Raw genomic sequence first — 21,204 nt, forward strand, 5'->3', positions numbered from 1 at the left:
CAAGCAGATATTATTTATCATTTTTAAGGGACTGTTGAATATATTACACATATTTATTATCACATCCTGAAGTGATATTGTGATAACAGAATCCTGAACACTGTATTATAAGAATATGTCTTCACAACTTTTCGTCGCCAGATGATTTTTTTTTTGAGGCATTGACGGCTGTTGTCTACAATCCCAGTTCCAAAACCTTGGGACACTGTGCAAAAATGTAAACAAAAACAGAACGCAATGATTTGCAAATCTCAAAAAACAACAATTATATAAAATGCTGAAAGTGAGACTTTTTGCTATTTGATTGAAAATACTACTGCCTGAGGGCTCGAAGATGATGGGGCATCCAACACTGGTTTTCAATTCACTTAAGTACAGAGATGTCTCCAGGTTCTCTGAAACTTTTGATGATGCTATGTACAGAAGATGATAGAAAAAGTTTATGTTGAGGAACATTATTCCACAATTTGTAGATGCAGTTTTTAGCAGATTGCTGAATCTCTGCCCATCTATACTTTTGAGATACAGTCTCTGTAAGGTGCTCTTTTTAATCATGTGACTGACCTGTTGCCAAATAACCTTACTGGTTGCATCATGTTCATTCAGCTGTTTCTTCTTAGTACCACAAACCTTTCCTGCTTTTTGACTCTCCCTTTCCAACTCTTCTGAGATGTATTACTTACATCAACATGGCTATTGTTTACATGCAATAAATGTAAACTTTACCTGAGTTTTCATGTAATCTATATCAAATCTAACTTGTTCAATACATTTTTTTTTCATTGCAATTACTTAATGAGGTCTGTAGACACTCTTAATTTGAAATACGCTGTGCCAAGAGAGTGGAGGTAAATTAGTTTTTTAACATACCAGGACATGGCAAATGTTTGCTGATTGGAATTTTGTTGTTTATGATGATTGTATATGTACTAATGTCTTTTTCACTTGAAATTTAAATGCATATATGAATGTAACTAATAATATTTGGGTATGAGAATACAGTTCATCCCTTGTAGACTTGAATTATTCAACATCCCACTTCATGTGTGTAATTGCAGATATGTAGTTAAATGATGTTCAGTATTCTTGCTTTCATAAGGAGGGTGACAAATATGATTGTTTGTGGGTTTACTGCCACTGCACAGTGTGCAGGAGTGTGATTGCAATTCTGATTCACTTGTCTAGCAGCCAAGTTTCTTTGTTCTGATCTCCTGTGATTATATAACTGACAAAAGACACGCCATTGTAACTGACACATGAAATATTCCATCATCAACCCATGCATGTGAGCTCAGCCCCTTATGGGATTCAACACCGGGGCACTGCAAGTTCTGACATAAATATTGAAGAAAAGCTACATATTTCTATGAGCAACTGCATTTCTATCTCAGCTGAAGGTGTGTTTAGACTGCTGCACGTTGCCTGTGATGGGTGTTTACATTATCCAACCATGCCAGTGTTAAAAGTCAAAGATGGAATTCCAGTCTGCCACCTATAAAGGTGTGGGCGCATTAGAATTTGGATAAGTGTTTGACTTCAGATTTTCAAAGATGAGACAAGAACCTCCTGGAATGTTTGAACCTGAGGAGTCTTCAGTCTAAGGGAAAGTGTCCAAGCAAAATTATGAAGAAACAAACAAGAAAACTTAGGCACCGCCTGAAGCCATGTTCCTCTCAGGATAAACATTCCATGTTTCTTTTAAAGAGCTGGATAAAAAGCACCCCCCTCTATCCACATCAAACAACAAAAGAAAATTATCAAAGGGGGAAAAATGCCTCTCCTTTTATTAGAATGTGTGAGAACAAAAGGCTTAGCTGAGCAGACTGTCTCTGTCTCCTTCTTATCTAACTGTGGTTACACAGGCCATTTTGGGCCGGTGCCAGCTCAAGCACATGGTGTACGAACAAGTGTGAGCTCGGTGCAGTCATTGATGCCTGGAAATTGCTGACTCTTGTGATTTGGAGGGGGGGGGGGGGTTCCCACAAAGCTATAATATAAAGAATTTACTGAAGCATATTAGGTAAAGGAACACTGGATATATGATAAGCAGCTGGAGGACTTGAGAAGGTTTGAGGATGTTCCATTACCTCAGAGCGACCTGTGAACGCATTCTACCTCGTATAAAGCCTTGTATTGGTGCAAGTGATGATTTCCTTTTCTTGAATATGACACCAGGTTTCAAGTAGGTCGCATGTCATGGTTGAGACAGAAGATCTGTGGTTCTGCACCTTGTTGTATTATTCCTTTGTGTTTCAGGTGCTGTTGGCCCGACGGCTCAAAGGAATAGCCATGAGTTTGGGAAACGCACTTGCTTTTCTTGTGAGAGACAGAAAATCAGTGTTGCTGTAATGACTGCATGGTATTATCAATGTCATATACAGTATTGAAGTTAAAAGATGGCAGAGATTCCATTGTTTGGGAGATTATTACATTCAATACAGGAAATAGGGAAAAAGATCTTTGAGCTGGCAACTGACGCTATTTCTTGTTAATGAAGACATATTTGTATACCATTTCATAACCTCGTCTTTTGTGAGGCTTTCATTTAACCCATTCTCCATCGCTGGCATTTATAGATTGAAGGACTTCAGTACTGGAGATTGTTAAGTGGTTTTCTTTTTAGTGTCCAATCAGTCCATCAATCAGCATCAGTAAAACTTAGTAAAACTAAGATTTCAGCACTTTTGTAGAGATTTCTGCATGTGTTTTTATGTTACTCACGTCTTCTTTTTCACTTCCATGGATGTTGTTTTCTTTTCACAGTGTCTTCTCTCAGTCCTGAATTCATTGCACTTGTCTTTGTCTGTAATTTTGTGGGCTTTTCCAGCTGTGTACATAAAGGACACATTAAAGTCGGGATTGAGGTGTGGTTCAGTCCAATCTTCCTTGAGAAGAGCCGAGTTTGTCAGCTACCAGACTTTGTCTACCTTATTGTTATTCACCTCTACAACCCATACTTTCAATCTTATCTTGTCTCCAGGAGGCTTTCAGAGGAGTTGTTAGCAGAAAAGTTCACATATTTTCTCCTCTATGGACCTTGAATGATTACACAATGCTTTCTAATAATGCTAAATATTATAAATATATAAATAATAGTTAAGATTTGAGCGGTACAACTGTTTATGTGTTTTAGTTCATACGGTTTATTCTTGTGTTTCTCTATAAATGTGACTTAGATAATGAAAAAAAAACAGTTATGGGTAGTAAAGGCTGAAATCCTTTCTGAAATCTTCACATTCACAGCAGAGATATAAGAGTGGTATCTTTAAAGTCTGGAAATTAAAGCAAATTATTATTTGTATTTGTCAAAACTCCAAATTATACCTCTAACAGCCATAAGAATCACAAGCTAGTGCCTTGAATAATGCTGCACAGGATACAGCTAAAATTATACATTTGCATTCAGTGGGATGCTGACGGTTAAAAAAAAAAAAAAAAGAGGAAGCCAGAGCCCCCTGCTGAAATATAGTTGCAAAAAAAGAAAATTATAGACAAAACATGGGATGCAAGAATGGCTTCAGAATGTAAAAAAGCGTGACTGTGTAAAACCAGTGTGCCTCCAACAAGCTTGTTTTGGCTGTTATGTGAGTGCAGGTCATGGACTATACCACAGATGGGAATGTCTGAAAGGACCGAACACCCAGTTTGTTACATCATTTCTATAAATGCCTCATTTCCTTTGTTTCTTGTGCTCTATAAAGGGCACCCACATGTCGGTTTACTGACTTCATGTGAAACTCTCACATTTGATTGTACGTTTTTTCCAGGCTGCCGTTTGGCATGAGTGACGTGAAATGTGGCGAGGCATTTCTGGAGAGAAGTGGTTATGAGTGATCGCCTTTCACGTGGGTAGTAATGTGTTGCTATTTTTTTTTCTAAAGTGAGAAAAAAACAAAAAAAAAAACATATGAGGTGACCTTTTAACTCCAGACATTTAAAAAGCAGCTTTCTGAAACACCTTTCCTCTATAAATTGCAGGGATCTAACAGTGACTTTCAAAGCCTGTGTTTGAACTCAACTTTCAATCATCATCATTATATAAAAAAAACCTCTCAAGGTGACGGCAGGAGGGCATAGCCCTGGATTTGCTGTTAGCTTGGCTTTCTGCTTGGGGATGGGTGTTTTTCTGGGATATGGTTCATACTGCATTGCAGAACATGACAAAACAAGCCTGACGACTGTCTCCTGCAGGGAGCTCCTGTCCTCAGTTTGTGGCATATTGTGATTAGAGGGAAGTAAAAGCCTTGAATGCGTGTGCTGAGCTGCATGGACGTATTGTCACATATTGTTGATATGCATACTCACCTAACAACTTCAACAAAAAACCCACTACCAGTTTGAATGATGCAACCAGCTAAACTAATGCAGCCCAATACTACCCTTGCAGGAAATCTAAAATTACAGATATTAAGAGAACATATATCTCTTCTCCATCTAGATTACTGTGCAATTGTCTTGACCCTCAATTTTTTTTCTTTCGAGGAGCCAGACTTTAATGTAATCTTTAAATGTGATCTTGAGCAATTCATTCTCTAGGCTTTCTGAAGGTGTTAAAAAAAGATTTTAACTCCTTTCAATTCAGTCCTTGTACAATTAAAAGTACTGTGTTATCAAGCCACTTATCACTGACTTCATTCAAGCATAAAAAAAGGCTCTCAAAACTCAAAGAATGAATCAGTGTTGCGTCGAGACATAACATAAAACTTAGCAAAGAATCTCTTTTTAATTCTGCGTTAAAGCAGAGTGTGGCGTGGAATGTTGTCCTTCAAACTCTGAGGAAACTGGACAAATGGAGGACAAAGGAAGTTTTAGGCTTAAAAAGTTATAAACAGCAGATGAACAGTATCTGAAAGTTATGGTCTTAAGAAATAGGGGGAAAATCGAGCAACAATTAACTGTGGTTTATGCGAAGAAGTCCAACAGCGCCATCCGGTGGAGTTACTGAGAACAGTCCTTCAGCTGTGTCAGAAACAGCAAAGCGAAAGAAGTCAGCCAGCAGCGGTGGAAGCGATTGAAGTCGATACTTTCGACCTATTTTATTACGCGAGAGGACAATCGGCTTTAATACGTGCCCTCGTTTACAGATACAGGTAGAAAAGTAGATCTGAGGGTGAAAGTGACGACTTTTTTCCCTGTTCTGTTGTCGACGTAATCTTTACACAATCAGGAAGTCCGGACATTTTTCTCTCCCGTGACACAAAACTTGAATGGGCTGTGGAAACGTCGATTTTTTTATCACCAAATAATGAGGTATCACGGTCCTCAACGCTAATAGCTCATTTATGTCTGTAGTTTGTTTCACGGTAACTAGCTTATAACTTATCTTAGTCGGTCGTTGTTCGTCACCCGGAACACCTGGATTTTTACTCCGCGGGTGAGAGAGATGGATGCTCCTCACCTCACTGAAGATGAAATGGCAGAGATTAAGAAAGACGTGAGTATCGTAGTATATTTTGTCATGAGTTGGCATTAAAGTTAATAATCTTTCCGATAATAGGGTGAGGTGTGTGGTAAAAGTTTCACTCAGATTATTTGTACCTTGTTTAGGCGTTAAAGGCCTATTTACAGAGTCATACCCCACCACACCCTGTGGTGCCCACATCAGCTGTCAGTGCTTCCTGGCCTATAGATAAACACAGAAAGTCTGTCAGAAGTATTAAGAGTTGATGCAGGGATAGACAACCACCTATCTTACCTTGAGAGATAGACTGAGACTCCTTGCAAAGTGTTCAGGGCCGTGACAGCTCGCTTGATTCTCTTCTGTGTGGCTGCTCTGGTTCCCCAGGTGCTGAACAGGCTGCGGCACTATCTGTGTGACAAGATCAGAGCAGATCGGCACCTGGACTACCTGCGCTCTCGCCGGATCCTGACGCGAGACGATGCAGAGGAAATCAGCTGCAGGACCACACAGACCAAGAGGACGGCCACGCTGCTGGACATCCTTGCCGAGAACCCACGCGGTCTGGATGCCTTGATTGACTCCATCCGGGAGATGCGTTCACAGAACTTCATCATCGCCAAGATCACGGATGAGGTGCAAAGGGCCAAAAATGAGAAGATCGACTCTCTCAGAGGTAAATAGGCCTTGTCAGAAAAGTCTTTTTATGTGACATCTTTAAGACGCTTTCAGCCGTAATTCCCATGCTTCTTCCGTCTCTCAGCAGCAGGAGCTTCCAGTTCCTCGTCTGACAGCACCTACAGCGCCCCGAGCACCACCACCAGCGACCTCCCCTCCTCGTTTTCGTACAACTCCACCCTCCTCTTCCACCCAGACGGAGAACGAAGCCCTTCCAATTCAGAAGTGGCAGGCCCACTCAATCTGCCCTCGTTACAGAAGTGTGGGGACCCGCCATCTGTGGCTGGGCCCAGCGTCGGCGTAGCCTCCTCCACGACCTCCTCCAGCCTCCCCAAGCCGGGGGACCCGGGAGCTCCTCCGCTGCCGGACGAGGTGATGGTGGACCCTCCCTCAAACATAGACGCCACAACGCCAGGATGCACCAGCAGCGGAGGGGACCCGAATTTCCAGCCCCTTCGGTCCCGCTCACTCACTCCAACGTCACAGAGGAGCATCTTTTAGGTTCACAGGTCTCATTAAGACAGTTATCAGGGGCACACTCACAGAATCACTCAACTCATTAAACACTCTCCTTTTCTCCTCTTGATGTTGCCTTTGATTTGGCAGTTTATAAGAAATTACTACACATGTGGTGTACTGAATGTTATCAATGTATCGGGCAACTTTTTTGGGAGAGATCCCAGTTTGATTTAAGGCCAAAACAATAGCTTAGTGTTTAAGATGAACTTGTTCTGTTCTTTTCTTAAATTCTTCAACGTGTTCAGATGTACAAAACGGTGCCCTCGTAAGATCATTTAAAAAAGGAAAAGTTTGATGAGATTAAATGAGAAATTGCCTCACCACAGAACAAGAAGACTAATAATCAGAGCCAGTTTTACTTCTTGGAACTTGTCAGGGACATCTAAGCCAGTAGCCAAAATGTCTCACGGTCCCAAACCTGAAAATTTTGACCATTTTCGTCATTTTTACTTCTCTCACGCCAGTGGTGTGATTCCTTCATTAAGTGTTGTGAGAAAACATGGCAGCTACAGTTCAGCTGCTGTGAGAATGACGTTTTATACACTGGAATGACTACTTGAGCGTGTGTGAGTGTGTGTGAGTGTGTGTGTGTGTGTGTAATAAACCTGAGGCTCTAAATTATGTTTTCCAGTTTGTTCTGTGCAGTTAGCCGACATGACGTTGCTCAATGTGTTCCTCACTACAGGTCTTGAATCACCAATCATGATGTGAAATACAAATTGTGTCCTGCTAATGTCTTCATATCCTATGTCGCATGCCACTGGTTTTATATATCATTTCAGCTTGTGTTTTGTTTTGTTTGTCGACGTTGGCTGCTGTGTTGTTCAGTAGAAATAAAATAAGTATTTACTTTGCTGGTTACTACAGTTGGCCCAATGGTGCAAAACCCCAGCGTTGGTCAGTTCTAAAAGACAGAAAATAAAACCAGAAACGGTGAGAACTCAGAAAAATACAGCAACAACAAGAGAAGCAACAGCTCACGGAAGTTTTACAGAATGCAAAAAAAAAAAAGAGAAAAAAATAAAAATCAATAAAAAAAACTTCTCATATCTGTTTTCTTCTTTGTTGTACTTCCACATTATTTTAAAAAAATCATTTCTTTTTAAATCTTCTCATAGTTTTATGCTTGTTTTTTGTCCTTTTTTTCTCACAATATCCTTCTGCTTTGTTGAGTTCCCTTGAATCCCTTCTTCTCTGGAATATTCTTTTATTTTACTAGATATTTTGTTCTTACTGGTTTTGGAAAAACTGGAACATCTGCACATGACACAGAGGAATGACATGGGACCGTCACTGTGGTGACGGGAGCTGGGACTGCACCACCCAGCCTTCATAAACCGCTCAGAAGCCCAGAGCGCTGGAGGACAGCTCTCTGGTCAGGCATCCACAGGTACCTCTTTTATCATTATCATTATTTTTTACACAAGTTAGCAGCATGCGACATGTAGTTGGCAACAGTTTGTGAAAATATTGACAAATACGTAATAGAATATGACAAAAATAACATGTAAGTTCAATGCTTTTTTTAAAACAATCTTTAGGGAAATAAACAGTTTGATTTTATATATATATCTATATAGATATATAGATATATATATCTATATATATATATATGGAGTACATTTTAAAAGTGGTTCTGTGGTTTCTAGGAACATTATCTGTATGTATCTCCATGAACCAACAGAGGAGAGAACAGCAGTCATAGTGAACATATGCAGGAGAACCAGTTTGATAAACATCAGAATGACTGGAATGGTTGAGTATTTTCCTCCTGTTATGAAGATTTCGGATGTACAGTGAACGTTGAGCCGTCGGCTCTCTTTTTTGCGCTTGAGCTTGATGGAGGAATCTGAGCCGCTGTTGGCTGCGAGGTCAGAGGGGAGGAGGTTGAACGGCCACTTCAGATGGGGCACCAACGCCCTGGGGTCGAAGGCAGTGGAGGATTTCAGACGGAGGCTCAAGTACTTCTTTATGAATCCCTGCGAGAAGTACAGAGCCAGGGGTCGGAAACCATGGAAACTGATGCTGCAGATATTGAAAATTGCAATCATTACTGTACAGGTAGGTGAGCGTATCCTTTAATATATACGCAGATAAATATTTTTTGTTTAGCAGGAGTGTGCGGAGCGTTTCCGTTTGTCTCTTTATGATTTTCTCATTTTGCAATCAGTTAGTGTCTTTCGGGCTGAGCAACGAAATGATGGTCACATTCAAAGAGGAAAATCTGATGACGTTCAGACATCTGTTCCTCAAAGGATACAAGGATCACTGGCGGGGAAGCTATGCACTCTACGCTAAAACAGATGTGTACGATCACATCCACTACATTATCAACAGGGTACTGAGAAATTCATCATTCAGTCATTTTTTTTTCTTTATAAGAGTTGCAGAAGACATGTTTTGCCACCCTCCTTTTTTTTTTCCTTTCCTTTTTAGTACACCATTCTCCACAACCTGACTGTTGGCAATCTCGCATATGAGAAGATCGGCGGCGAGTACACACCCCTGTCCATCTGCCAGGTGTTTTACAGAAACAGCAGCATTGATCCTGGGGAGGATACCTTTGATATCGACCCACATGTTGATAAAGGTACAAAAGCACAAACTCAAAGCTGTGCGGAACTTTAGTCCAACGCATATTCAGAAAAAGCTGAGTCATCGGCAAGAATGGAAAAACAATCACATTGTGGACTTCCATGTCTGACATGAAAAGAGGAAACAATGTATTCATAGAGATTTCTCCCCCTGTTATACTACGCAGCAAAATCTAACTACCTGTGAACACACTCTTCCTCCTCACAGACTGTATTTCCATATACCCCATGCAGTCACTGAACAACAGCCTTCTGGCAACGCAGAGGAACTTCTCTTTAGATTTCAAAAGGTAGGTGACTAAAACTGAAATGACTGGTTTGATGCCCGGTGACAAGAGTGCTGCTGCTAATTTCTGTTTACGTCTCCAGGCTGCTATCGGTGAACATCTACCTCACTCTGAAAACCATCAATCTGCAGACTGTGCGGCACCAAGAGCTCCCAGACTGTTATGACTTTCATATCACGGTTGGTGACATGATCGGTGAAAGGCTCACACCCGCAGTCCAGCTTGAGGGACATACTAATTGATGAATAAAGAAATAGTCATAGCACGTGTTACAAGATATTTCCGCAGCAAAATCCTCTGCTTTGCTTTGACACAGATCACATTTGATAACCGTGCACACAGCGGGAAGATAAACGTTGACGTGGAGAATGATGTAAGAATTTTTGAATGCAGAGACTGGAATGTGGAAGGCAGCTGTAAGTTTGTTTTGTTGTTGTTTTTTTTTCCAACAGTAAATTGCTCACAAATATGACCAAAAAAAAACAAAAATACTTGGCGTTCAGTATGAACCATATCCCATAACTGTTACTGCTTGCAAAGCCAACAAGGAGCACAGTGGTGTTACTGGGCTTCACACCTGCATCGTATGATGGAATAGTTTTGTAGAAATGGCAGCAACAACTGACCTGAAATCCGCGGCTCTGGTTTTCAGCTGGGAAGATTGACTCTCTCCTTCTGTCCTTTGATTCTGTGGTCATCCTCGCCTGCTTCGCCTCTCTCATCCTCTGCACACGATCTGTCATTAATGGCATCCAACTCCAGTTTGTAAGTAACAGCATGATTGTAGAATACATTAACAGAAAGAAACAAAACAGCAGATGAACCAGTTGTGTTTTGAGTCTTTGTGGTTGTTTTTGTATTTGTATGTGATCATTTGATGTCTCGATTTAATCTCTTTCTGGTTAGCACAGTCATTTTGAAATGATTGTGAGCTTAGTTTCCTTTTTTTTTTCTTTTTTGTCATTTGAAGACTTTTGTGCTTGTTTTGCATCTAGTAATGGTTACTCTTAATGTTTCTTTGTTTTTTTAAATCTGAATTCAGTATGCGCCTTTTTTCTTCAGTATTCTTCTTTTTTGTCTGTTTCTATGTTTTAATGGTAATTTTTTTGTCTTTGTGGTTGTTTGGTGTCTCTTCATTATACTTTTGCTGTTGTTTCTGGTCATTTTGCATCTAATTATTGCTATTTAAGTCCCCGTAGTTGCTCTGCATTTCTAGTGTTGTGTCATTGGTTTTTACCGCCGATTAAACTGGTTTTCATGTTTTGTTTCAATGTTCCATGTCTTATTGGTAAGTGCCGCTTGTCAGTTTTCTTTATGTCTACTCCTGGTCTTTTTAAGGCTGTCTGGGGTGTTCATGCATCTCTTTGAAGGCTACATGCATCTATCAGTTGTGTCTCCTTGCTGTCCTTTTGTGTCTCTCAGCAGTGGTTTCATCTGCATTTGCACATGTCAGTTTTTCAACATTTTTCATTGGTTTGCGTTCTTTTTCTTTTCCAAATTCTTTTTGTAGTTGGTAGAATAAACTTTGTCGCTGCTGACTTTCTGTGCAGGAGTTCAACATTTTCTTCCACGCCTACTACAAAAAGATTGTGACCTGGTCAGACCGCATGGAGTTTGTAAATGGCTGGTATATCCTCATCATTGTCAGCGACACACTGACCATTGCTGGGTCAGCATTGAAAATTGGGATACAAACAAAGGTTTGTTTGTGGCTTTATTGTCGGAAATTATTCACTGTGGTAATGTTTTGTATTTTAGAAAAAAAACTGATTTGAGAAATGAGCTGAAATCAGTTATCTTACATCAGGCTCACATGTTTGTATTGTGATCCTCTATTTTCATTCTGCAGTTCCTGACTAACTATGATGTGTGCAGCATTTTGCTGGGAACAGCCACAATGCTTGTCTGGGTCGGTGTTATTCGTTACTTTGGTTTCTTCAAGAAATACAATGTAAGAGCCTGCACAAAACTTTGTTCTTTGAATAATGAATCACCTAAGGATGATGCATTTTGAGAGGGACTGAGACCATATTACTTTTCAGATCTTAATCTTAACCCTGAGAGCGGCATTTCCAAATGTAATCCGTTTCTGCTGTTGTGCCGCCATGATCTACCTCGGGTACTGTTTCTGTGGCTGGATCGTCCTTGGACCTTACCATGACAAGGTATCAAAATGATGATCCAGTTCAAGTCTTTAATGATTTTCATTCAATCTATGTGTTTTTTTGTTTTTTTTTTGCTCCTTACACAAACCACTGATTTATAAAAACATAATATTTTCTTTTTTTCCAGTTTCGAACATTTGACAAGGTGACAGAGTGCCTCTTCTCCCTCATCAATGGGGACGACATGTACGCCACCTTCCTGAAGATGAGAAACAAGAGTTATATGGTGTGGCTTTTCAGCCGAGTCTACCTCTACTCCTTCATCTCCCTCTTCGTCTACATGGTGCTCAGCCTGTTCATCGCTCTGATCACTGACACCTATGAAACTATCAAAGTCAGTCGCAGTCACTCCCATGGAGATCTTGCTGAGATATGATTTACTTTGAACACGAGTGTCCTGAGTACGTTTTAACAATTGCTATTTTTCAGCATCACCAGAAAGACAAGGAACCAGTGTCCCAGCTTCAGGCCTTCATAGCAGAGTGCAGGGACCAGCCTGAGTCTGGAAGGTACCAAACTGATGACGAGCCTTTGACCTGCTGTTCATCCCCATGTGGCTGCTTTTGATGGAAATGAGAGGATGCGGCGTCAACATGACATCATGGGAGTGCAAAATTCCCCACAGAGCATATAATAATTTAATTGCTTGTATTAATGAGGGATTTATTTAACATGCTGAAAAACACTGCTGTAAACTTCTTGTGTCGAAGACTGCTCAAAGGACCATATTATCACATGATATGTTCACCAGGAAAGAGTAACGGTAACATCCGTATACTAATCATTAGCCTTCAGTTAAGTGATGCATTCAAAGGAAGTGGGTAGCTTTTCATTTTAAGTCACCGCTAACGGAAAGAGACAACTTGAGTTGAAAGCTTAGAAATTTGCCCCCGGCTGTACAATAGTAGCAGATATTCTTGTCTTTTTATGAGCACTTCAGTAGAAAACATCATTAAAGACCTGTGTATGACAATGTAGAGGTACTGTGATATTACTAAAAATGTTTGTTCCAGTTTGCCTTCATCTCCTGGCATTGTTGAAATTTTCCTTTAGAAATGTGACATTCATGAAGAAGGAGCTACTTTGTGATTTTTTTAACTTTTGCTCCTCTCACCAAACAGACAACCTCTGCTGTCTTGCACATACATGCCAGTGTACCTTGCTCCAAATGAAACTTTGGCTCTCATAGCCAATGTTATTTTTGGTAGCATTTTCCTCAACAACCATAGAAATACACCAAAGAAATGTATGGTTATGATAGGACCCTGCATGATATGGTATGGCAATTATTTTGTGTCGTGGAGGCACAAAGTGTATTGTCTCAATGCAAATAAATGGTACCTGTGTGTTTGTGGATACTTGTTTGTGCACCATTGGGGACACTTGCCTAACATTGCCACAGGGGCGCGTTGCACTGCCGTTTGCTGTATGACACCTGACAGCATTTTTTCATCTGCATAATCGCACACGGTTCACATCCAATCAAGGGCTCACATACTGGTTGCTCAGCAAAGATTCCTCCAATAGCAACGCAGTTTGGTTGGACAACACCAAAGGAATAGGCTTCAAAAAAAGTGCTGCAGCAGGCTGAGTGAGGCTGTGTGTAAACCTGTGGGTATTATCCCCGCATGGCTGCGTTTAGGTGTTGTTTTTGGTAGATATTGTTGCTGCTGACAAGATGACGACAGAACCCAGTTGGAAAGTTGCAGGTGTTCTCGATGAAGGAGGGACTTGTTAATTTTACCATCACCATCGAACTTGGAAAGTCGGGTTTAATGACCCATTTCGCACCCTATAGTGAGTATGTTTATGGTGTGTGTTAACTTAGCATAGCTTTCATCCAGGTTAGCATACTAACGTCGTAAAGGTAAACATAGCAGGTCAGTTAGTAGTGTTTTTGCGTTTTTGTAAGTAGCTTAGATAATATAAATTCAGTCTACAAACCACATGCACTTGGCCAGCTGAGGTATGAAGTTGCGTCACTTCATGCTTATGTTGTTCTACAATTAAAGTTTAGCAAACAAGCTAACTGAATTCAGCCAATGTTACAGACGTTGAATATTGCGACCGTTACGGGAAGTGTTCGAACGTAAGTAAGTCCTCTTGGTAACTCGAATTCAGCTTCACGTTATGCGGAACACACACCGAGTTACACAGAGGTATATTTGACTTGATCTCCGCCTCAGTCGGTGTAAACCAAGATAAAGTTGGGTGTGTTTTCTGGTTTCCTTGATAAGAACGCTCGGGAGACTGAGCTACACTTTATGATACAGCATGACACCGAAAACCAATTGCGACTGACCAGGATTTATAGTTGCATTCATGGACATCAGTGTAAGATGTTTTGCTCTTCTTAGTTCACACAATATGCTGGAGGGTCCCAGAGCACAAGTTCAACTGCAACATAGTGGGAGTGGCTCCTGTAGTTTGGTGTCTGGTTCATCCAGTTTCACCAGAGCCAAGTAATACTATAATGTTGTCCTGAAGGCGCAAGGTTCAAACACATAAGCACTCCCAGATACAGTAAATCAGTAATAGCTCTCTCTCTCCTTTTTTTTCTTTGCAAATCCTTTCACATGAGGATGAGATCATCTTACTGCCCTGCAATTTCAATTCCAGTGGCCAATAGGAGAGCACTCATAAATCCCAGTCTAACCTCCGCTGGCACACATCTGACAGTTAATCCTCTGTGGGTGAAGTATCAGCCCAGATTATCCGTTTCTGTTCTGCCTCACTGTTTGATGCTCCGTTGCAGGGCTTTGTTCCAGTGGGATCTTCTGGTCCACCGCCTGATTGCTAATCCAACTCCCTGGTCATAGCTCATGACCCTGCATCTCTGTGTCCAGTGGTTTTGGTGATATGGGGGAGCGGTGGACGACTGAGACGTCTATGGGTAATTTTCCTCTAACGAGGCTGCATGTGCTCAAGTGATTAGCAAGATCCATAAACTGCGCCTTTTTTAGAGTCTGCCTGAGGTGGCCCACATTTATGCTCTCATTTAGAGCAGCAGCCTCATTTGAGCCTCGGAGAAGGAGAAAGAACAATAGATGCAGTGTGCCAACGGTTACCAAAATTTCACTCTGTTCCATTTTCAGAAAACTATGAGATCTCCAGCATATCACATGCAATGATGTCCCCCTCGAGACAGAACAACCTTGTGTCAGTGTACTCTTTGCCCTTGTCCAAAAGCTCCTACAGTGTGCTAAGTGCCTTTTGCACTGAAGATAATATTCCTCAGTGCATTTCATACATCAATCAGGTATGAAAATGCCCAATTTAAATCATGTGGTATTGTAATAAAATGCAATCATGTGCGTAAGGCTCTCATGTAAGAAGTGGCAGTAAATTTTGACAGGTGTGCCCTTCTACATTGGCAATGTAAACATTTTTTCCTCTTTGGAGATAAGACAACATTAGGACAATGAAGTCCATTTTCTTTCACAGGAGCTTGCCTCACTAGGCCTCCCTACATGTATCGAGGCCAGCTCACCAGGGGGAGCCAGCCTGAACTCAGTGCCAACTCTGAATGCCATGTATGAATTGCTGCGGATTCACAGACGGGATATGTGCAATTTAGAGGAGCTGGAGAAAGAACAGTTGAAGAAATCCAGTACCTTGGAGCATATGCAGATGAGCAATTCCAGACTCAAGGCATGTATGCCTCGATAGGAGGAACTTAATTGTTAGATGAGATGGTTTCTTTCATCTCCTTTTGGATTCAGCTGTGTACTTATTCAGGTTTATATTTATGCACTGATGACCTGGAGTAAAGGTACATTTGTTCACTGAAGAGTCTTGAAATAGAATTAAAAGTGGAAAACTAGTCCAGATATAAAGATTTGCTGTCTGTCTTTTTCAATCCTCAAATGGCGCAAGCTAGTTTTTGGTTGATGGGAGCCAATAGCTTGGGAATCTGCTCTTGTAGCCTGAACTAATTGCTTTGTTGTTTGTTTCCATTTAGGACCAGTTGGAACTGTCCATAAGGGAGAAGTCTGGTCTACACGAGACGGAGAGGCAGCTTCAACTCAAAATGAAGACTTTGCAGAGCTGCTTAAAAACAGAAAAAGATGAGGTAGAGCTTCCCTTTATGGTACAAGCAGCAGTAATGGTCTTTATAAAGACGAACTTTCATGATGAATCTCTGGCAGGTTCAGAAGCTCCAGAATATCATTGCCAGCCGTGCCTCTCAATACAGTCATGATGCCAAGAGAAAAGAGAGGGAAGCTGCAAAGCTGAAGGAACGGCTCAGCCAGCTGCTGGTTGAACGAAAGGATAAAAAACTAGGTAAATCAGTGGTTCTTTGACAAAACCTTCTATGTATTGGTCCAAATTCTGTGTTGTGTGGATTTGAACGTTCTTTCAGTTCAAAACAATTAATATCTAGCTCCACATTTTTCCCAAATAGCTATCGATGTTTTGAATAGTTTGGGACGATCAGATGGAAAAAGGAGCCAGTGGAAGACTGCAAAATCAACAGCCTGGTATTATGAAAGCCACTTTGTCACATCTTGTCAACTATAGCATTTGAAGTGTGTGATAATAATAATTACAAATATGCATTTTATATGCTGCTATCTGAAGTCATGAGGGCAATATGTACAAGTCCTTGCTCAGTGACTATGAGGCGAGTCAGAGGGCCCTCATGCTGGAGAATGTGGAGCTTAAGAAAGTCCTCCAGCAGATGAAGAAGGAAATGATGCATATCCTGAGTCCATGCAAGTCCTCCCACAGAGGAGCTACTGCTGATGACAGCCAGGAGCAGGTATTTAAATCCCACAAAAACACACAAGGGGACCTGGTAAATTCAGCTCTTCCTTTTTGGTAACTCATTAGGGCTCCTATACACCAAAAAGTTAAAGTTAAATCTGCTGAAATAAGTCAACGACTGAGTTAGACAATGGCAACAGCACGCCCACACTGAAAATATAAGAGACCAACGCTCACTGATGCGGTTGATGGGTTATTGGCCCCTTAGTGGAAAATCTCCCCAGAGCATTTTCATGTACAGTTGCTGTCAAATGTTCTGACACACCTTTTTATTCGTTTTGATCGAGAAGCAAAACGTTGGACTGGCATTTTTTATTTTTTTTACATTAAATGAGATTATATGCACAAATTGTTTGTTTCTACTATTTTGCTACAGGGTGACTCAGATGAGGAGAAGACTGGGGAAACCAGCAGAGAAACTCTGGACCAGTCTTGTGAGCATGCCAGGGAGCAGCTCACCAACAGCATCCGGCAGCAGTGGAGGAAACTGAGAAATCACGTGGAGAAATTGGATAGCCAAGGTGCAAACATCACCATCACGTACCCTGAAATTTCTTTTTGGCACCATTTTATATTGATGTAAAGAAGCTTTTTCACAAACAACTGAGTGTAAAGTGATGTTGGCAATGTTCCTTTTTAGGGAATAACTTGTATCTGTTACCATTAACATAGATTTTGTTTGCTTAGCCTCTCAAGTGCAGAATCAGGTCGAGTCCAACAAAGAGGTGATACCCTTGGAAACCTATGAGGATGAAATGGAGAGGATGAGACATGAAGTCCAGCAATGCAAAGAGTTTATTCACGCACAGCAACTCCTCCTCCAGGTAAGCCTGGCAGAGTTTTATACTAGCATGTGGCTCCTCTTCATGAATGCATATTAAGTGATGAACAAGCACTTGAGAAAAATCAAATGAGTGTTTTAAGCATTATTGAAACGTATTTCTAGAAAATGAATCATTTGGTTTGAAAGGACAACTGTTTTGGTTATTCAGCAACAACTCAACACATCATTTGATGACGAGACAGCCGCTCTTCTTAATGACTGCTACACACTGGAGGAGAAGGAGCGCCTCAAAGAGGAATGGAGGCTCTTTGAGGAGCAGAAGAAAAACTTTGAGAGGGAGAGGAAGAACTTCACAGAGGCTGCTATTCGACTGGGGCGGGAGGTACTCTACTCTTCTGATGTGCTACTGCGTTTTTTTTGTTGTTGTTTTTTCCAACACATATAGTTGTGAGTGCGCTTTGGTTGATTTTTTTTATTTTGATTTAATTATTCCACAGAAAATGGCCTTTGAGGAGGACCGTGCTGCCTGGCTCAAGAATCACTTTTTAAATGTGACTCCCTTTACAGATCGCAGATGTTCCTCATCAGATGGTCAGAGTGCCTTATCAATTAGTAAGTCGGCACAATGACAAAAAATGACATGGTTCACAGTGTGGGCCTTAACCAGAACATAGTTACATTCTTTTTGAACATGCTGCATGGAGATGATTGGAAACAAAAATGAATTTACCTTGCTTAAAATGTGTTAAGAACTCAAGTAGGACACCAGAGAACCTAATCATTCAGATGTCATCTTTCATCTGTCTTTGTAGGTGAACACCTTAGACATAACTTAACAACTGTTGTCACTAATTTAGGTTTTTCCACCATTTTTTTATTTATTTATTTATTATTTTTTATGATCTCATGCATTGCAGGAAGTGAGCCAGAAGTCAGGATGTCTTCTGTAAAAGCTCAGGTGGCCAAATCCTCAACGTACAACACATTCTCCACTCCCAAAACTTTACAAAGTGCTGCTATGCCATCCACAACTGAACTCTACAGGACACTCCGCCTGATTCCAGACAGCTGGTATTACTCTGCTTCTACATGACATTTTACTAGAATTGCCACAAGCTAGTGCACAATTTAAGAAAATATGAATAAATAAATCCGAATGACCATTGATTGCTTTTAAGTAATAAGTAGCATAAATACAGTATCCATCAGCTGTTTATGAATGACAGTTGAATTGCTGTTAAAGTGGTTGTGGTGTGTGGCACAATAATCGTTAATCTCATCTTCAGTTCCTCCAGACATTCAAATCGAGGACGCTGGCAAGAGTCTAGCACCGTGAAAGATGGAGATACTCAAGTCACATCGAAAAGCAGAGTTCGCATTGGCGACTGGAGTATATTCTCATTGGGTGAAGATGAGAACAGCCTTACTTGAAGAACCTCCAGTGCCTATTTTATGGGATTCCCCCCCCAACCTTTTTTCCTCCTTCTGGTGGACTCCATGGATAGCTCCATCAGTATTGATGAACACTTTGTTTTCCCATGAACGTGCACATCATTCACTAAAGCTGATCACACAAGCAAGCACTTTAATGAGTTTTCCGTTGTTCTTTTCATCACAAACCAATCAGCGTGGATAATTCAGTTTTTAAGCTATAATTCATACACCAAGCACTAATTTGGACATATTGTAATGAGAGATTCACTTTGTATGTGTTCGTTAAATTTGAACTTGCATTGTTTACATATTCTCGAAATGTAAATAATAGGTTTTAAATGTATATATTGATATAAGAATAATTATCTGTTCTGCAGTTGTGAAGGCACAAGCACAATAAAGCGTCTTTTTAAAAAAAAATAAATAAATAAATAAATTTTTATTCTTTCTTTGTCTTTGGCGCCCCCTGGTGTCTGTCAAAGGTGGCAGCGATAAAGTGAACACACCGGAATCCGGATGTCATCATCTTTGCTTTTGTTTCAGCAGCATCCTCCCGAGAGTCGCACCCATCGCTCTGCCTCTTTTACACAAAAAAACCGTGAAGAATGTCCGGCTCCTCCAACCTCGTAGCCATGAAGAAAGTGGTGCAGCAACTCCGTTTCGAGGCGAGCATAAACCGAGTGAAGGTGAAGAGTTGTTTAAATTGTTTTCTTGGCAAATGACGAAGAAAAATCTCGACCGATATCATGAATCCGCTAACTCGGCTAGCTGGAGGCGGAGGCTAGCAGCGTGATAGTTGTTTGGAAAGCGCAGGGAGGATTGAAATTTGACTTGTTTGTGGTAATCACGTAACGTTAGAAAACAACGTCTAATAAGTTGACATTTCTAAATGGCTGGTGCCAGCAAAAGTTGACGCCAACGCTGATTTGATTCGGGTGCTAAACCTGATTTGGGGGGGGGGGACTAAAATGTTATTAGGATATTTGAAAATTGTACGTACCAATTGTACGTTACCGACGCCTTGACGTTTCTAATAATTCATAACATAATTTTAAATGGTGCATCCCGTCAGGGTATCGGAGTAGACGATTTATTAGGAATATTTTCAAGATGCATTCCAATACACCACCATCACCCACTAAGACGGTGGTGTGTTTTCACCTCCTTTTAAAAAAAAAAAATATATATATATCAATAAAAGCTACAAGTGGAGGACTTTCATAAGCGTAGAATTTAAGACACCTGTTGCGTTCAAGTGCATTAAACTTTTACAGGCGTTCGTAATAAATTGGTCACTTTGCTTATTTGGATGTGCTCGAGGTTAATTGAGTCTTGGGAATGGCCCATCACAGAATATTTTTTTGAATATTAAAAATATAGGTTCAGCTGTATTCCTCACAACAGCCTGCAGATGAAGCACCGGATATATGATTTTGTTGCGGCATTGTTCTTATTTATCTGAAGCTATCTATTCAAGTTTTTCTGCATTTTTCCATCTGGGCAGTTAGGGTAGTTTTCAATTTCCAGTGTGAGCCGAGCTTAGGTAGCACCCCCCCATACACCTAATTTAGGGGTGCTACCTAAGCTCGATTCACACTGGAAATTGAAAACTGCCACCCTCCCAGAGCAACAGATGGTAAAGCTTTCATTAGCTAAAAAAAAAAAAAAAAAACGGGTGGAGAACCCCTTTAGTTCTTCAGTTTCAGTAATTGCATTCAAGTTTGATTTTCCTCTTCAGGTTTCCCAGGCCGCTGCAGACCTGCAACAGTTTTGCACGCAGAACGCCTTGCAGGACCCCCTGCTCACTGGTGTGTCCTCCAGCACCAACCCCTTCAGGCCGCAGAAGGTCTGCTCCTTCTTGTGAAACCACCGTGTTTATTTGTAAGTCAGTAACACGTGACACCTTAACACACTGTCATCCCACACATCAGCATGAACCATCATTGCAGTAATGAATTGACTTGAAATAAAAGGCCTGATCTAATATACCCACCTTTACCTGTGATTTTATCTGTTTGTTCCGCAGGCCTTCACATAGAAGCTACAGGGAATGTAGACCTCAGCACTGCTTCTCATGCCAAGCCATTGAACTGCCAAGGAATCTCTCAAGGGTTGAACACATTGGAGTCATGTCAAGGAAAAAAATAAATAAAAATCTATTTTCAGCTACAGTAAAATAAATGGGACAGTTTTATTTTTTTCATGGCACAGTTGTGATTTTTAAGTAAATTATTGTGCCTTTTTTTTTTTTCTATCATTCTGTTTTATTCATCACCGTTCTGGACTGTTTTTGTATTTAATGAATAAAAACATTCTTTACTACTTAAAGGTTTTGCTCATTTCTCTTCTCTCGTTAAACTGCTCAGCAAACTGTGGGAGAGCATTTCATATTAACAGAACTGCTTGTGGCGCAGTGGGCAGGAGATGATGGACCCAGATGGTATGAAGATCATCACAATGACAAATATTTGAGTGAAAAGACTTGGCGCTCCATCATTTCTGTGTTTGGGTACAATAGGTATATCCCTTAATAAGTGATCAGCTATTTTTTTTGTGTGCATGTTCTAATTTTTTTATG

General features: G+C 40.7%; 4 protein-coding genes across 7 annotated transcripts; all 4 read left to right on the forward strand.

The window, feature by feature from the left end:
- The first annotated feature begins 4,932 nt into the window (after nucleotides 1–4,932).
- On the forward strand, nucleotides 4,933–7,171 carry bcl10 (BCL10 immune signaling adaptor). Of its 2 annotated transcripts, none has more exons than XM_072364156.1 (3): nucleotides 4,933–5,434; nucleotides 5,786–6,074; nucleotides 6,168–7,171. In XM_072364156.1, the coding sequence occupies exons 1-3, from the start codon at nucleotides 5,384–5,386 to the stop codon at nucleotides 6,575–6,577; spliced, it is 750 nt and encodes a 249-aa protein (XP_072220257.1). In that variant the 5' UTR covers nucleotides 4,933–5,383; the 3' UTR covers nucleotides 6,578–7,171. The 2 variants fall into 2 exon arrangements, with proteins under 2 accessions (XP_072220257.1, XP_072220256.1); XM_072364155.1 differs by having other exon boundaries at nucleotides 4,934–5,434; nucleotides 6,165–7,171.
- Nucleotides 7,172–7,901: 730 nt separating this feature from the next.
- Nucleotides 7,902–12,614, forward strand: mcoln3a (mucolipin TRP cation channel 3a). Of its 3 annotated transcripts, XM_072364016.1 has the most exons (13): nucleotides 7,902–7,985; nucleotides 8,431–8,656; nucleotides 8,766–8,933; nucleotides 9,032–9,185; nucleotides 9,398–9,479; nucleotides 9,559–9,655; nucleotides 9,793–9,892; nucleotides 10,129–10,241; nucleotides 11,027–11,176; nucleotides 11,326–11,427; nucleotides 11,519–11,641; nucleotides 11,769–11,975; nucleotides 12,071–12,614. In XM_072364016.1, exons 2-13 carry the CDS (start codon nucleotides 8,435–8,437, stop codon nucleotides 12,206–12,208), a joined length of 1,656 nt encoding a protein of 551 aa, XP_072220117.1. In that variant the 5' UTR covers nucleotides 7,902–7,985; nucleotides 8,431–8,434; the 3' UTR covers nucleotides 12,209–12,614. The 3 variants fall into 3 exon arrangements, with proteins under 3 accessions (XP_072220117.1, XP_072220115.1, XP_072220116.1); XM_072364015.1 differs by lacking the exon at nucleotides 7,902–7,985 and having other exon boundaries at nucleotides 8,612–8,666; XM_072364014.1 differs by lacking the exons at nucleotides 7,902–7,985; nucleotides 8,766–8,933 and having other exon boundaries at nucleotides 8,391–8,656.
- Nucleotides 12,615–13,125: 511 nt separating this feature from the next.
- On the forward strand, nucleotides 13,126–19,030 carry ssx2ipa (synovial sarcoma, X breakpoint 2 interacting protein a). Its single transcript, XM_072364129.1, has 14 exons — nucleotides 13,126–13,438; nucleotides 14,397–14,534; nucleotides 14,737–14,900; nucleotides 15,086–15,292; nucleotides 15,603–15,713; nucleotides 15,790–15,925; nucleotides 16,047–16,122; nucleotides 16,223–16,403; nucleotides 16,785–16,929; nucleotides 17,096–17,232; nucleotides 17,401–17,574; nucleotides 17,690–17,804; nucleotides 18,110–18,263; nucleotides 18,479–19,030. The coding sequence occupies exons 2-14, from the start codon at nucleotides 14,501–14,503 to the stop codon at nucleotides 18,621–18,623; spliced, it is 1,779 nt and encodes a 592-aa protein (XP_072220230.1). The 5' UTR covers nucleotides 13,126–13,438; nucleotides 14,397–14,500; the 3' UTR covers nucleotides 18,624–19,030.
- Nucleotides 19,031–19,132: 102 nt separating this feature from the next.
- On the forward strand, nucleotides 19,133–20,807 carry gng5 (guanine nucleotide binding protein (G protein), gamma 5). The gene is made up of 3 exons (XM_072364338.1): nucleotides 19,133–19,312; nucleotides 20,365–20,507; nucleotides 20,653–20,807. The coding sequence occupies exons 1-2, from the start codon at nucleotides 19,232–19,234 to the stop codon at nucleotides 20,488–20,490; spliced, it is 207 nt and encodes a 68-aa protein (XP_072220439.1). The 5' UTR covers nucleotides 19,133–19,231; the 3' UTR covers nucleotides 20,491–20,507; nucleotides 20,653–20,807.
- Nucleotides 20,808–21,204: the final 397 nt, after the last annotated feature.

The sequence above is a fragment of the Leuresthes tenuis genome, unplaced genomic scaffold (assembly GCF_036924035.1).
Source record: "Leuresthes tenuis unplaced genomic scaffold, fLeuTen1.0.hap1 SCAF_14, whole genome shotgun sequence".
Lineage (NCBI taxonomy): Eukaryota > Metazoa > Chordata > Actinopteri > Atheriniformes > Atherinopsidae > Leuresthes > Leuresthes tenuis.